At 31.0% G+C, this 16,660-nt stretch overlaps 1 protein-coding gene across 1 annotated transcript; it reads right to left on the reverse strand.

Annotated features, from left to right (window-relative positions):
* Nucleotides 1-2,632: 2,632 nt before the first annotated feature.
* On the reverse strand, nt 2,633-5,841 carry LOC149205108 (cholesterol 22-monohydroxylase CYP90B52-like). The gene is made up of 9 exons (XM_089393423.1): nt 5,459-5,841; nt 4,990-5,314; nt 4,603-4,755; nt 4,048-4,299; nt 3,671-3,763; nt 3,460-3,538; nt 3,216-3,322; nt 2,979-3,100; nt 2,633-2,897 (listed from the first exon to the last, which is right to left on the reverse strand). Exons 1-9 carry the CDS (start codon nt 5,677-5,679, stop codon nt 2,801-2,803), a joined length of 1,449 nt encoding a protein of 482 aa, XP_089249549.1. The 5' UTR covers nt 5,680-5,841; the 3' UTR covers nt 2,633-2,800.
* Nucleotides 5,842-16,660: the final 10,819 nt, after the last annotated feature.

Here is a 16,660-nt window from a genome sequence, read left to right on the forward strand (position 1 = left end):
ATGGGAATTTTTGGAAATCGTTTCACTTGAGACCGTCCTACATATAAAGAGGAGCATTGGCCTATGCAGTGAAGTTGTGTTGAGTACGAGTGCATATTTGTTGTACCCTATAACATGTGAGATAATTAAATGGTCATCAGATTATGTGTCATCCATTTTGATGGCATGATGAGGCCATGCAAAAGACCATGTATGCTTGAGACTATTTAGGCTAGTCATGTAATGTATTTGTTGTTAGAGGAGGAGTTGGTTGCACATGAAAGTGGTGTGTTTCCTTCACAAAGAAATTGAAGCATTTTTTTAATCACAGAGGTGGAAACGATAATTGCGGAAAGGTACTTCAATGTTAAAGTTTAAAAAGCATTTCAGGTTAGTTTTTAATATTTTGTTACCATGGGATTCATGGTTTTAGACAAAAATAGTGGCTTAAAATTTTATCCATGGAAATTAAAAGTACAAATGCAATTAATGAATAAAAATTTGAAAGGCATAATGAAAGGCACAGAAGTGGCACCTATAGATGCCAAATAATTATTTGAATGGGAAAGTAGAGATGCCAAATCTAATTCCATTATTGAACTTGTTCTTTCATATTCACTGTTACATCATGTCAATCTCACTAAATCATCTAAAGAAATATGGGAACACTTGATTCAACTGTTTGGTGCAAAAGCTACAAATGCAAATTTTTCCATAAAATTGCAGTTATTTAGACTTAAAATGAATGAAGAGACATCTATGTCTAGTCATGCAAATAATTTAATGTCTCTTATAAGATAATTAATCAAATTTGGTGCTAAGGTAGATGATGAAGATGCAAAATCCATCTTATTGAATAGTTTACCTTCAAGGTTTAGCAATGTCATCTTCGCCTTAACCCAAATGTATTCACATACATTAGATGAGACAATTGCAACACTTTTGGGAGAGGAAAATAGGCTAAAAACAGAGGATACAAAAGGAAATTCTCAAATAGTAAATGCATTATTTTCAAAGACAATGATGAGAAAAAAAAATGCAAATAAAAGTGAACTTGAATGCTACTGTTGCAAAAAAATTGGCCATACAATGTGGAATTGCAAAATCCGTGCCAACGACCTGTTAAAAGGGAAGGTAAAAGAATGAGTGAACATAGCTACAGATGAATATTCATTGAATTCTAATGATGATGAGTTTAATGAATAAATTGAACCTCTCAAACTATTTTAGAACAACTACAGTTGAGTGAAAAGGCTCAACATGGATGGTTGTCTAGATAATTTGGTAGTTGTGGATCTGGGGAGGGATCCCTCATTGTTGAATATGTGAGGGTGGTCTTCTAATCAGGTTATGTGACAAACTTGGGACGTTGTTTGGTTATTAACTTCGGGAGATTTGTGATTCGGGGGTTCAGGAGTGGAACTCGGGAATCCAACTTGCCGACTACACCATTAGGAGGGTTATGAGACAACTTGATGGAGCCGATGCTGATGTGGAAACTGTAAACCATTTAAAGAATGATTATGCATTTTGTTGTCTACGGGTGGTTTCAATAAGTTTTCGTAGTGTAAGCATTAAGGGAAGACTTAGAGTTAATGCTTACATTCTATATCTAAAAAGTTGGTTTGTGAGTTGATGTTTGAGAAATTCTCTCAACCTCTCCTCCTAAACTAAGAATAAGTTAGATGTGAGAAACTCTATATTATAGAATAACTATATTATAGAGTAATATCTTAATGTAAAGTGTGTGTTTTAATGTGTAAAATATATCATGTTTTCAATTGTTTATATATATATAAAATTTTATTTTTGGAGTTTTTAAATATCTCTAAAAAGTAAATATATATGAAAAAAAAAACTATAATATATTTTTTTTAAATACAAAAAATTGTAAATATTTTATTTTACAATATTTTGTTAAAAAAAAATCCTCAACATATATTTATGAATCTTCCTTATAACATATGACAAAACTGTCTTTTTTAAATAGACATATTAAAAATATTAATATTACTAATTTTTTAAATAATATTTAAAGAGTTCAGCATGACAGATCAATTATAATTAATTTTATAATATAATTGTATTTTTTTTAATTTAATAATTGAATATAATTATCATTTGTAGAGTTGAGGCTTCTGTGATCCATAACAATTTTATGATAGATTTTTCAGCGAAAATCACACTGGTTGGTTCGAAAAGCGTCGACAAATGATTTCTCATGTGATTTTCGCCTAAAAATCTATCATAAAATATAATTATCATGATTATATGTAAAATATTTAAATTTTAAATATCTATTAAAACAAAATAAACTTTACAATTATATCTCTAGCATAAATTTTAAACTTCAAATTTAATAAAACTAAATCCTTTATAACCCAAATGATTTATACTTTAAAAGGAAAACTCCCACAACATATTTAAACAACTCTAAACTTATACAACTACTTCGGTTCACATTAATATACACAAAATACCTCTCATTTATTTACACTAAACTAACACTTTATAACCATGAAATATAAAAGAAAAAGAGTATCACATCCATCGCTATAGTATCTCAAAAACAGCAACATGAATGACATTTTATACTACGAAATATAAAAGAAAGAGTACCTCCTCCATCTGTGTAGTTTCTAAAGAAGAATGTGGAGAATCCATTTATCGTGCTCAAGTTGATTGGATAGCCACTTACTAAATACACAACAAAATAGTAATAGTTTCTGCACCTACTACATCTGTCTACTGAAGAACAAAATAGTAATTTCATCTACATCTGTCTATTATATCATGAAGGACAAGAGGCATGAGCAGAAGACTACATGCGCTTCGTTAAGTAGATCGGGTACCCATCTTTAAATATAATACGCGGACGACGGATTATTGATTCTTTCCATCCAAATGCTTTCTCCCATCTGCCATATTTAACAAAAATAAAAAGATCAGAGGTCACACATTCTTTGAGATCGATTGCAGAATCATTGATCAATTAATACCTGAATTTTGTCACGAGATGATGTAGAAACACTCCCATTTGTGCTTTGGCTAATTCTGATCCCACACAATATCTAAGCCCCCCTCCAAAAGCTTGAAAATCAGTTTTGTTGCACGTCCTTTTCTGATTATAATATCTCATAAACCAATATATTAATGAGTTCCATATGAACTATAGTATAACGATTTTCCGACCAGTACACAATAATGATATTATGAATGAATTTAACAAAACGCACCTCCCATCTCCATGGATTAAAAGATAAGGGTTCAAAGTACATAGATGGATCAAGATTCACCGGTGAAGTGCATGCAACAACCCTCCAGCCCTTGGGAACGCGATATCCTGGAAATTATTCCATTCCAAAAGTAACGAGAGGTTAATATAATTAACTAATTATATAGCATATTATGTCATTTGAATTATATCTAAGTTTTAATATTATATAGCTATTTGGGAGAAACCAAGTTCTAATTTCTAACCGTTGATTTTTGTTTCCTCTATGCATTCTCGAAACAAAGAGGTGCCTATGTTTGATACGCGCAAAGTCTCCGTTATTACCTGCTTATTTTCAACATTGTGTTATGACCATTTCATAATCAAAACTTTAGTCGTTTCCCCTCGAAACCTATAATTAAACCTGCAGTTGTCCCACGATATATATATAACTAACAAAAGACAACATATACTTACATTTGTTGTGAATGTCATCGATTTATAGTCCTCCCACGTTAAATATACTTCTCCTCTGCTCTTTTTCTCCCGGAGGATGCCCTCATGTTCTTCCTGTTATGTCGTTGAACATTAGCATCTCAAGATCGTCCTCTTAATATATAAAAGTGGATACAGACTTTTTGTCTTTAAGGTGGTCGGGGATTTCTGGATTTTTCTAAAATTAGATAGAAATAGGTGAAATTAATTATTTAACCTCACTTATATACATTAATCTTAAAATATTCCAAAAAACTACATTCTAATATAAAAATGACTGGTTTAAAATGCTTTTATCTTATCAATTATAAACAACTTGAAGAAGATACGGCAGAGCCAAGAAGGAAGTCACCCGTTACCCTCAATTCGTTGAGAGCCCTGGGTGTTTCAGTGAGATATTTGACAGCCATGGTCATTGCTACTGAAGCGGCGTCATATCCAGCAAAGAGAGAACTGAACAGGTAATCCAAAGCGGCCTCATCGTTAAAATGCTCTTTGTCTTCAACGGCCATCCCTAATACTTTGTCCAGGAAATCCTCCTTAACAATTCTTTTCTCCTTTTTACGTTCCGAGATAACATTCCTCAGAGCATTTAATACTTGCTCTCGTCCCTGTCCACGCCAATGATTTTTTTAGTTATTTTTTTATGTTTATACTGATAGAAGTTGAAAGAAATTATGACTTTAATGTTCTTGAATCACAGCACTCACATATCATAGCCAGGAATTGACAACAAATTTAACTATATTAACTACCGACTTGGACCCACCGGACAAATATATTATAGCCACTAATTTAACTATATTAACTACCAACTTTGACCCACCAGCCAAACCTCAAGTTAGAAGCGATGTGATGGTTTCTTAGAAAGCATAACAAGAAGAGAATTAAAGTGCATTCTATTAGTTTCAAACCTTCAAGGAGTTGTTATAAGGTGTGCCTGGAAGTCTGATTGGTAAGGAGAATAATCCTCTCGTAAACTGCGAGAAACTATTTAGGAGCTTCTGCGCCTCAACACTTCCAGAATCCAAACTAACGAGTTGTTTCATCAGGATCTTGAATGTTATCTGTGGAAAGCATAAACAAATTTCATAATGGTCAGCTCAGCAATCTAATTCATTTTTGTTGAGAATATCACATTATAATAATAATTTATTTTTAAATTTACTTTTAAAAAGATAAATTCTTTAAGATTACTACACAAAGAATTAGTATATTTCACCCTTATTTATATTTGAACCAGGATAGGCCTGACACAACTATTTGATTTCTAAAATTTACTAATAAATATAATAATTCACCTTTCCTGCTTCTACATTCATTTGGATAGTATTACCCTCCTCCCATGTGTCCAGGCTTTCTATCACTTGCTTCTCCACGTCTTGTAGCAAAGTGGCAGTGAGATTTTGAGTGCCCATGAGACTCAGACTTAATTTTCGCAGTTTTAGGTGCTTGGGACCGTGGGTTTCGAGGATATTATTCTTCCCTAAAATGCTCACAAATGACTTTGGATAAGCGCACTTGAACAGCCGGCCTTCGTTTTGGAGAACAAATTGGTTTGCTTCTACGCTAGTTGTCATGATGGTAGGCTTCCCAAATACGTGGGTTTTGAATACGTCTCCATACCTGTTCATTAATTCAATACCCAAAAAAAAATCTATTCATTATACCTCATATGCACAGCAGCATGAATAAACAAAAATAAATTGAAAAAGAAACAAAGCAATATGGGTCCAACAATGCAGGACTAGGGGGAACTAACTTTGATACCTTGAAATTCTTTTATGAAGGAAGGGACCAACACTGGAGGACTGGGATGGAGAAAGATATTGCAGAGTTTCTCCAATAAATGGCCAACCCATGCTGCCAGGGGGCAGCTCTGATTTCTCTCCTAATTTTCCTTCACGAATTTTGCCATTTTTTGACCTAAACCAAACTGCAGAGGCTGCAGCTGCCCACCCGAATGCTATCACTACTCCCCACCAAATCATGATTGTAGTTAATTACTGTAAGTGGAGTACTGCTAGTTCGATTCTATCGATAATATTGGGCTTCCTTCACTACTTAGGGCTCTGCAAATGATTCGGGTGTAGGTCAGAATGGATTGAGATATGATTCGGGTATAGGTGAGAATGGATTGAGATGGGTATTTATGGAGAGAAACCTTGAATTTATGAAGATTATTTTAGTGGGCGTGACTTCAGTTTGATATCAGTTATGCAGTGCACCAGTTAACCATTGTGCTAATGTCAATGGTGTGTATCACCCAGGTTGGTTAACAAAATAGAGACCCACACCATTTTCAACGATCCAAACGCATGGATACCAAGATGTTGACAACTTCGAGGTGGAGCTTTCTCATTCCTCTATCATAGGATATAGGATATCCCTAATCTTATCCACTAAAATTAAAATAATCGAACACGCAACTTTTTGATTGAATCGATTAAAATTAAAATAATCGAACGCCCAACCTTCTGATTGAATCGACTAAATTTAAAATAAAACACGCAACCTTCTGATTGAATCGATTAAAATTAAAATAATCGAACACGCAACTTTTTGATTGAATCGATTAAAATTAAAATAATCGAACGCCCAACCTTCTGATTGAATCGACTAAATTTAAAATAAAACACGCAACCTTCTGATTGAATCGATTAAAATTAAAATATATATTTTTAATGGTCAATGAATGGTTCTAAAGTTGGGGTACATGGAATCTCGAGAAAGGACAAACATTACTATAACGTTAAGGAGTTGTTTTTAGTACATGGAATTTCGAGAAAGGACAAACATTACTATAAAATTAAATTTGGGGCACATGGAATCGAGAGGAAGGATAAATATTACTATAATATTAAGGAGTTGTTTTTAGTGTGATTTTTTGGAAGTTTTTTTTGGATTAGGGACTTCATTGAAATCATAAATTTGATGGGTAAACTTGCACAATAGAAGTGTTTTAAAATTTTTTAATCCATATGTACAGTCAAAAAACTAGTTTAAATAACCCAAATCAAGATTTCACTACAATTTGTTCTACCAAATTCTAACACCAAAAATTCCAAAAAATCACACTAAGTGATAAAGATTTGGGTAGTCCATTCATTTTAGACTTTTCATGATTATAAAAATGCTTATATGATTTTTTGCATGCTAAAATTTTAATGCAAGGTTGTTCTAAAGTTGGCGGTACATGGAATCTCGGTAAATGACAAACATTACCATAACATTAACCTATAAACATTTGCATGGTCCATTCTTTAGAATTTTCATGATTATGAAAATGCTTATATGATTTCTTGCATGCTAAAATTTTGTATCACTCTAACAAGGCGGTTCCTATTTCCAACCCCATAGAAAAGTTATTGCCCCTGACATGCGCCCTCGATAGCCCCATATAACACGCCGTTTTTTTTTTTTTTTTTTCTGTAGTCATCACCGCGCGTGTTATATCTCGCTATCAAAGACGCATGTCAAGGCGCAATAACTTTTCTATGGGGTTAGAAATAGGAATCACTGTCTAACAATAACCCACTTATTATACGTACAATTAGACATGTTGTAAAACAATGAGACATTTATTATAAGTGCAAAGAGGCATAGTGTCGTCATGTTTTATTTTTTTGGGTTCCGTTTCAAAATTGCCATTTATTATAAGTGCAAAGGCACACAGTGTCATTATGGTTTATTTTTTTGGGTTCCGTTTCAATATTGCCATTTAAGAAGTTTAGTATCAATGCAGTATCAATTTGATTTGTGATTTTATGACTGGTATATAATTAATAATAATTTATATTATTTGGAATATAGTTACTTTTTATATTTTGAGAGAATTTAAATTAAATACTTTTAATTATGTGAAATATTGAGATGTTTGTTTTATTAGAGATGGTGTTACATTGTTATCGAATCATAAATGTAATATATTTTTTTCTAATTCTGATTTTTTTGTTCGTAAAATGTGCACATTAATTAGCTATTAAACTTTGGATTATTATTGGGTTTATTCATTACTTAAAAGGTAAACTTGTAATTATAGATATTTTATAATAAAAGATTTTCACGAAATAGGTATTGCATATTCTCTGTATCGCACATACAATGTATATAATTCATATTCAATAGATTAGTGAATTGTTATGGTTGGCATAGATGATTATAACCTAAGTCCGCATTGAATCAGTGGTTCGAATTTTCTCGATGTGCCCTAATCCTCTGCCAAGTGGCATGGAAAAACCTTGGGATTGGTAAAGTCTCAGATCCACGGTCTCAGTGATTACGTTTCGAATCTACGGTCTAGAATGAAAGGGGTAGTTTAAGGTAATTTCCCTCCTCTCCGGCGCCATGAGGGTCTCATTCTTGTTGTTCTTTCTGCCAAGGAGCCTCTACAACCATGGTGGCAGAAGTGTTGCCATGGAGGTGTCTTTTTCGCATTTTCATACCTAATCTGGTAATTTTCCACCGTCTGACTACAAAGTTCTAAGTTTCCTTTGTTTATTTCCTCGAGTTTTTAGTACCCCTCGAAGTCATGCTCAAAATAAAAGTATTCAAAGGTATTTGTTGTGTTTTCAAGTATAGTTAACAAGTTTGAATTTAATAGGATAGAAGAAAGAAAGAAAGAAAGAAATTATTTTAACGTCACGAGGCTAAAGATAGCCTATGGGACATATTGCTTCTTTATCTGCTTGATGTATTCGGCCCTTTTTCTGTGAAGCTTCAAAATAAATGTTCCCGGCTTCTCGACAAACCCCTCGCTAAATAGATTATTCCAAGAGCTAGCTGCCAACATATATATATATATATATATATATATATATATATATATATATATATATATATATATATATATATATAGCTTTCCTTGTTGTCTTTGAAGGCCTCACATTCTAAAATGAAATGTTTTTATGTTTCCACTTTTTCGGAAGAACAAAAAATGCATACTCTTTCCTCTCACACTTCCTTTGGCCTTTTTTAGTGCCCTGTTTCACAACGAACTTGATGAGAATTAGTCCTTAAATGAGAAATAAGAATTTTGGCTCTCCAAGAGATATTGGCCTCTATGTATGTTTTTGGTTGATGACTATGAGTGGGATTAAACACTTCAATATAGTAATTTTTATTTCTTCCTAGCTCCTTATCCCAAATACGCTTGTGGAACTTTTCCATAACAAAAGTTTTTATCTCTTCGTTGTTTATGGAACACGCGTTCAAGAAAATACCCCATTTACTAAACCATTTGTTATTTTGCTGCATCCAAGTTTTTTTGCTCTTGCACAATCTACCATTAAAGACAACCTTAGGTCATCTACCCTTTTCCATTTGCTCAATTTTTTTTAAATACCTTATGAATCGCACCATAACAATTGCTTCAATAGGAGAAGTCCGTGTTTCACTAAACAAGATATCATAAGGAACTACATTTTTAATCTTAAATTTGTTTGTAATCAAACACTTCTGGATTTCCTCAATTTGTCTCCACTGCATGTCGAATGTACCGCTGGCCCATAGTTCACAACCATAGAGAATCACCGGAATCATTAGAAGCCCAAAAAGAGTTTGAGTGGTTTTCCAGTCCCATAACTCTGCCTCTCTACACCTATTTTCAAAAGCATAAAATTCTTTCCAACCCCCCAAAGTCCTTTTCTTTATACAACCATTCCAACTTAGATTTTTGTTGAAGTCAATTCTGAGGTATTTGTAATCCGCAACTTCTTCTAGAATGTTGCCTTCAAAGTAGAACTTCTATTGGTTATGTTTTCTTTTCTTACAGAAGACCACCACTTTCATTTTGCTGATATTGACTAGCATCCCCACACTTCTACAAAAATGTTTAAGGCATAGTAAATGTTCTTGCAAACCAAGAGCCGATTTAGCAATCAGAATAAGGTCACCTGCATACAAAAGAAACCTTATAACAAACTTGTCCAAATAGATACCATCACCCCCTTATGAATTTAACCACTCCTCAAGCTTTTCGATATATAAACCAAAAAGGGTAGGAGACAGCGGGAAACCTTGCTTGACCCCGATATCACTTCTAAAACTTTCAGAAATGCCTGCTGAAGTTCTAATTTTGACTTTCACCTCTTCATACAGCCTATGCACAGTTGTTCTCAAATGTTTAAGAACCCCAAGTTCCTACATTCTGTTCCAAAGCTTATCCCTAGGAACCGAGTCAAACACTTTTCTGAAATCAAGAAAGCAACAAAAGACTTCTTCCTTGTTCTCCCAAACTTTTTCAATGATGTGCCTTAAGGTTATACAATGATCAACTGTGGAATGTTTAGGTCTAAAACCTGCTTGCCCTTTAGCACGTTTATCTCTTTCTTCTGCGCACTTGCTAATTTTGTTTTCTAGCATGCTTCCAAATAGCTTTGCAAACAAAGGGTTTATCATGATGTCCTATAATTAGAGGGATTATTGACGTCACCCGCGACCGCTCTTGAAAAGAGGTATTTCCAGACTAGTTGTCCAATCTGTGGGGAACGCTTGTTGTATGATGTTGTTGAAGATTTTTGTAATGTGAGGTGCAAAAATCTTTGAGCCCCACTTTAGATATTGTACTTGGACTTCAGCTAAGTCTTTTGCTTTTCCAACACCCAACTTCTTGATACCCATCTCTACCTCTTGTACCGTGAAGAGTTCAGTATAAGTGTTGACCAAGGGGGGAGGGTCAACCTTGGGAACCTGCTCATAGAGTTGTCTTGCATAGTCAAACCATTTAGAAGCTGTAATATTATTTCCAATATGTATCTTTTTTGGTTGGACCTCCTTCCAAAATAATTTGGGATTATTTTTCCCAAGGAAGATTACTTCTTCCCTCCTTGAAACCATGAAATCAACCTTTTTCTTGCTTAATAACTTCTTGTAAGCTTTGAGCTTTATGCTATCCTTGTTTGAATCTTTCCACATTCTCCTTGCCTTTTTGCATTCCTCGTCAAACCAAGCATTAACCGGAAAGCAATTTGTTTAAGACTTCTTAATTTTTGCTATTTTGCATTTTGCAAGTGCGCATTGAATTAAATGTGTTATTTCATGACTATGAAGGTTGTGAATTGTAACTTTCTCCTTCTTGAAGAGCCTCTCTAGCATCATTTTGAAGGTATTACAATTTTCTGGGGTTAAAAGATTTCTGTCCTGTGAAAGATTTTGTTAGGACATGCTGAATTTTTGACTCTAATTGTTTCTTTCCAATCCAAGAGAAACATAAATAAATTGGCTTGTGATCTGATTTCAAGTCCCACAGCTGATCCACAATGAAAACTTCCCCCATTTTCTCACACAAACCATGCGAACAAATTACATAATCTGCCACACTTGCTCCATTGTAAGTATTGCAAGTGAAATTACCAGACTTTCCCATCAAGTCAAGCCATTACAAATGACGAAATCAAAGGCCCCACATAGAGTAAGCAATTGTTGACCAAAGAGATTGCAACCCTTGTCCTCTGAAATTCTTTCCCATTGATGATTACTTTCTTTTGTAAGCCAAATAGGGCCACAATCATCTTTACAACAAAGAAAGCTAGCTTGCTTACTTGTAGTGCTAGCATTGAAATCACCCACTATAAGGACTTCACCTAGCTGTGAATATGTTGCAATATCCGCTTTTAAGGTTGCAAATGGATCTTTGTGGTCAAGCCTTCTACTTTTGTAGATTTTTTAAACCTGCGCGCAAAATAGCATGTTGTAATTCTGATGTGGTTTCCATTTTCTGATATTTTAAACCAAATGAATTGCTTATTTGAGTCTTGTTTTTCTAACTGAATGAGACGACCTTCTTTCTCCCTTACTAAAATCATGATACCCCTGTGCCCTTTGTCATTCGTTCATGCCTTGTTCCACACTGCCATCTTACAGTATCCTTCAAATAGAGGTGTCTTGCACCCTTCATGCTCATGTGTTTCTATGAGGCAAATTATGTCTCTATCTTCAGCAATAGGCCCTAACCTAGGTCCTCGTCTCCATGGGTAAGCTCTGCAGTTCCAACAAACCAATCTTAAGGAAACCTGAGTATGACTTGCTATTTATTTTGACATGCAAGATTCACATTTGAGTCTTTGTCCCTGCTTTCCCATACTGACCTTGCTATATGATAAAAATTAGAATGAAAAATTTTCAATTTGAAAAAAATTTGTCAACATACATCTTAAATATTGAGAAATATGTAATTTTTTTTTTATGTAGCAGCGATTGTTTTTACTCATTTTCTTTTCATTAATTTTCAAATTTAAATAATTTCTATTAATCTTTTTTATTTTTATTTTGAGGAAAAACCTGTGAAGAGATTTGAAACAAAGGTTTCGGACTAGCTTAGTGAGTCCATCATCAGGGCAATGAGATTTGTTTTTGAGAAGAGAGAGCGTGAAAATTAAGGAGCTTATTAATAGTTATTTGAGAAATATTGCTGTTGTATTCATTAGTAGTCAGCTTATGAATGATATTTTAATTAATACTTATTTAATTTATTTTATTTAGATAGCTATTTATTATATTTATTAATATTTATTTGTTTAGTTATAATTTTATTATATTATTCTTTATTTATATATATATAATTTATTATTTAAATTTCAAATAAAACAACTCTATTATCTATTTATTATTATTTTTATTTTTATTATTATTATTATTTATTTATTGATTTATTTTTATTTATTTATTATAAATAAAAAGTAATTTAATAAATACATATTTATTTAGATAGATTATTTATTATATTTATTATTGTTAATTTATTTGGTTATAATTTTATTATATTATTGTTGATATATATATATATATATATATAATTTATTATTTATATTTTTAATAAAATAAATCTATTACTTCTATGTTATTATTTTTAATAAGTACATATTTGTTTAGATAGGTATTCATTATATATTATTATTATTTATATATTTAGTTATATTTTTATTATATTATTGTTTATTTATATATATAGAGTTTGTTATTTAAATTTCAAATAAAATAAATCTATTATTTATTTATTATTATTTATTTGTTATTATCATTGTTATTATTTATTAATTATTTTTATTTATTTATTATAAATGAATAAAAATAAATTAATAAATACTTATTTAATTAGATAGGTTTTTGTTATATTTATTATATATTATTATTGTTTATTTATTTGGTTATAGTTTTACTATATTATTGTTTATTTATATATATTTATTTTTATATATTTATTTGGTTATAATTTTATTATATTATTGTTCATTTATTTTTATTTATTTATTATAAATAAATAAAAATAATTTAATTAATACCTATTTATTTAGATTGGTATTTATTATTATTTATTATATATTATTATTGCTTATTTATTTGGATATAATTTTATTATATAATTGTTTATATATATATATATATATATATATATATATATATATATTTTATTATTTATATTTTTAATAAAATAAATCTATTATTTATATATTATTATTTATAATGAGTACCTATTTGTTTAGATAGGTATTTATTATATATTATTATTATTTATATATTTGGTTATAATTTTATTATATTATTGTTTATTTATATATATATATAGTTTATTATTTAAATTACAAATAAAATCATCATCATCATCATCATCATCAATTTATTAATTATTTTTATTTATTTATTATAAGTGAATAAAAATAAATTAATAAATACCTATTTATTCAGATAGGTTTTAGTTATACTTATTATATATTATTATTGTTTATTTATTTGGTTATAATTTTATTATATTATTGTATCTATATATATATATATATATTTGTTATTTAAATTTCAAATAAAATAAATCTATTATTATTATTATTATTATTATTAATTTATTTTTATTTATTTATTATTATTATTATTAATTATTATTTATTATATATTTATTATTATTTTTATTTTTTATTATTGTTATTATTATTATGATTATATATTTATTAATTATTATGATTATTGCTTTTTTATTTTATTTAATAGGGGTTTCCAGGTATCACTTAACTTTAGACCGTGGTCTCTATTCATATTATTGGAGGATTTTTCGATTTCTATTGCTTCTTTTACTCTTCTTTTTAAATAATGGGCTTCTTTATGAATTAATTTTGCTTGCTCCATGCAAATATAATGTGAGGAGGAACAAGCATGCTCAGCTAGCCCAGATTTTTTTGACCTATTTCTTGAGATGTCATTAATATGCTCTTTTAGCCGGATCTCCATGTTTCACCTATATATACTTTGCCACAAGAGCAAGGAATTGAGTATACCCCTTTGTGATTTTTTGGGTCAATAAGGTCTTTGAGAGAATCTAGCATGTTTTTGATGGTGTTAGGGGGTGTGAAGGCAACCATAATGTTATGCTTGGTGAGAATTCTAGCGATTTTGTCAGTGGTTCCTTTAATATAGGGTAAGGAGATTCTAGGGTTTTCGAGAGTCTTCCTTTTTTGGTTATTGGTTGTGGATTCTTTGAATATCTTTTGGATAATGTTTTTCTGATAGCCATTGTTGATGAAGACTTTGCAGAGGGTTAAGTTCTTCTTCTAAATGATCAAGGTCAGAGATTCTTGAAGCTCTGGTAGTTAGAGTTTTGATGACTCGTACTTTTTGCTTCGGATGGTGGTGGGAATTAATTTTAACTAATATAAATAATTTTAAAATTATTATAATTAAAAAACACTCCTCCCTCCAAACTTATCTTATTTTCAAAACTTTAACCTAAAATTACTCCCAAATTTTAAAATCTATCTAAATTCATTTGTTAATTAATATATATTTAAAAATTAAATACTGAAAATATATTAAATTTCTTATAATAAAAAAATGTTTAAAATTTCAGAATTTGCTTATTTCACGATCCAAATTGTTTCTTTTCTTACTTTCTTTAACTTTCCAACTTCGACGCCCAAATTATTTCTGTTCTTACCTTCTCAACTTTATTTAGAGTGAAATTTCTAAACCCCAAAGACTATAATGAGATTAAAAATAAAAAAGTTGCGATACTGCTGCCATTTATTTTGAATTTATCGCACAAAATCTGAACCCTATCTCCTTTCAGGTTAAGCTACTTTATCAAGCTTTTGCCGAACTATTCAAAATCGAATTGCCAATTTTCGTATTTTTTTGCCAATTTTCGTATTTTTTTTTTCTGCAATACAAGGGAATTTGGTAACTAGGGTTTCAAGGGTAGCAGAGGTCACTCGCAGTCTCCAGGAGCTCCCACCTGGGACCATGGTTCAGTTAGAGTTTTGGATATGTCAGAGACATGTCGAAGCCGACCCTATTACACGTATTGCCTAATCGAATTCGCTTCTCTTATATCATTTTCGTTACAACAAAATCTTGGTTTGTTTGGTAAGGAAAAATGAATGTACAGACACGTTCCACTGGAGAAAGAATTGGGACTTCCTAACAGGTAAATCCCCTTTGCCATATGTTCAATTCCTGTCTTTTATTTACTATAGAGGTTGTAATATTGACTTCTGCTTTCAAAAAAACTTGAAGAGCACAGGACTTACTATCATTCAGTTTACATTTGGCTTATATTCAGCTCACAAGGGCTTTTCGTTGGGAACTCCTACAACTCATTTTTATATTTCCTCCTAGGGTTTATTTAAGGCTGAGGATTTATAATATCAGTGCCTCTCGCCTAGTTCTATTGTACATTGTCTCAGGGTTCTTACTGTTAAGAAAGAATATGATATATAGGGTGCCTTCGGCTACCTTCTTACCATTAATTTAACTGTAAACATAAACTTACTCTTATTGACAGAGTCGTGGCTCTTCCGTTGTGTCTGTACATGCAAATTTTGTGTTTGATTATATTATTAAGATTTCATATTGCTCTACGCTTCCTCTACGGTTCCATATGAATATCCCTGAGAAAAGTGCATTATCAAGACAATTGTGGACCAATGTCGAATGGATAGATGCTTTTTTTTAGTGTAATGCTGATAATTTATGTTTTTACATTGCTCTTCCTGAATTCTCAGAACTTGAATTTCGATGTATTCAGTTGTACACATATTTAGAGTTAGTAAGTTTTTTTTGTTAATTTTATAAATTAACACAATTACATTGGTAAATGTAAGTTGATATACTATGTATAGGTATATATAAAACACATATACAACTATATTTATAAATTACGTCAATAGACTTATATCAACCACATTAATAATTATTATTAAATATATTTTGTTAATTAAGAACTAATTATATATAATTCTTAATAACTATATATAATAACAACCCTACTATAATTACTTGTAATATATTTTAGTTTCATATATGGTTTATATTTTCTTTATATATATATAACCAGAATATAATTAATATATAACATAATAATATATAAAACAATTCTTAGTATCTGACAATTTGAATATGATTATTCATTAGGTTTGAGATTATTCATTAATTTTTTCTCAATAAAATTATTTTAAAAGAAAACTATGGTTCTTCCCCACGTCCCCCTATCACCATCTACTTGTACCATTTACTCATGCATCTCGTGATAAAGGAATTTTAATTCTTGCAGCTACTATTACCATTTTCAACCAAAAGGTTTCCTCCAATGCATCTTGAAGGAAACATTGAAAAAACACTAGGTAGATAAAAGGAAGGCTACAAAAGATTTTGCACCTTTCTTAGGAGATAGAAGTAGAGAAAAGCCCTTTCAAATCTTTCCAGCAAATCCTTCAACAATTCCAACACCCAAGTGCTAAGAAAGAAATGCATGTATCCACGGAGCCTTTGATTATAATAGATGGAATGGTAATGAATAATAAGTACAATAAATATTTAATAATGCTCAAGATGGAGTAGGGATTCCTCAAGGTTACAAGCTAAGATGGAGTGGGAGAGTTATTCTATTATTCTCCATGTTACAATCAAAGATGGAGTGGCGGAGTTATTATTAAGAGCATGAATGGTGAAATTCATGGAGAGTTATTATTTCCATTGGGGATTACTGGA

Source organism: Pinus tabuliformis, chromosome 1_2, assembly GCF_031772625.1.
Source record: "Pinus tabuliformis cultivar Carrire ecotype Pingquan chromosome 1_2, CPIR1, whole genome shotgun sequence".
Lineage (NCBI taxonomy): Eukaryota > Viridiplantae > Streptophyta > Pinopsida > Pinales > Pinaceae > Pinus > Pinus tabuliformis.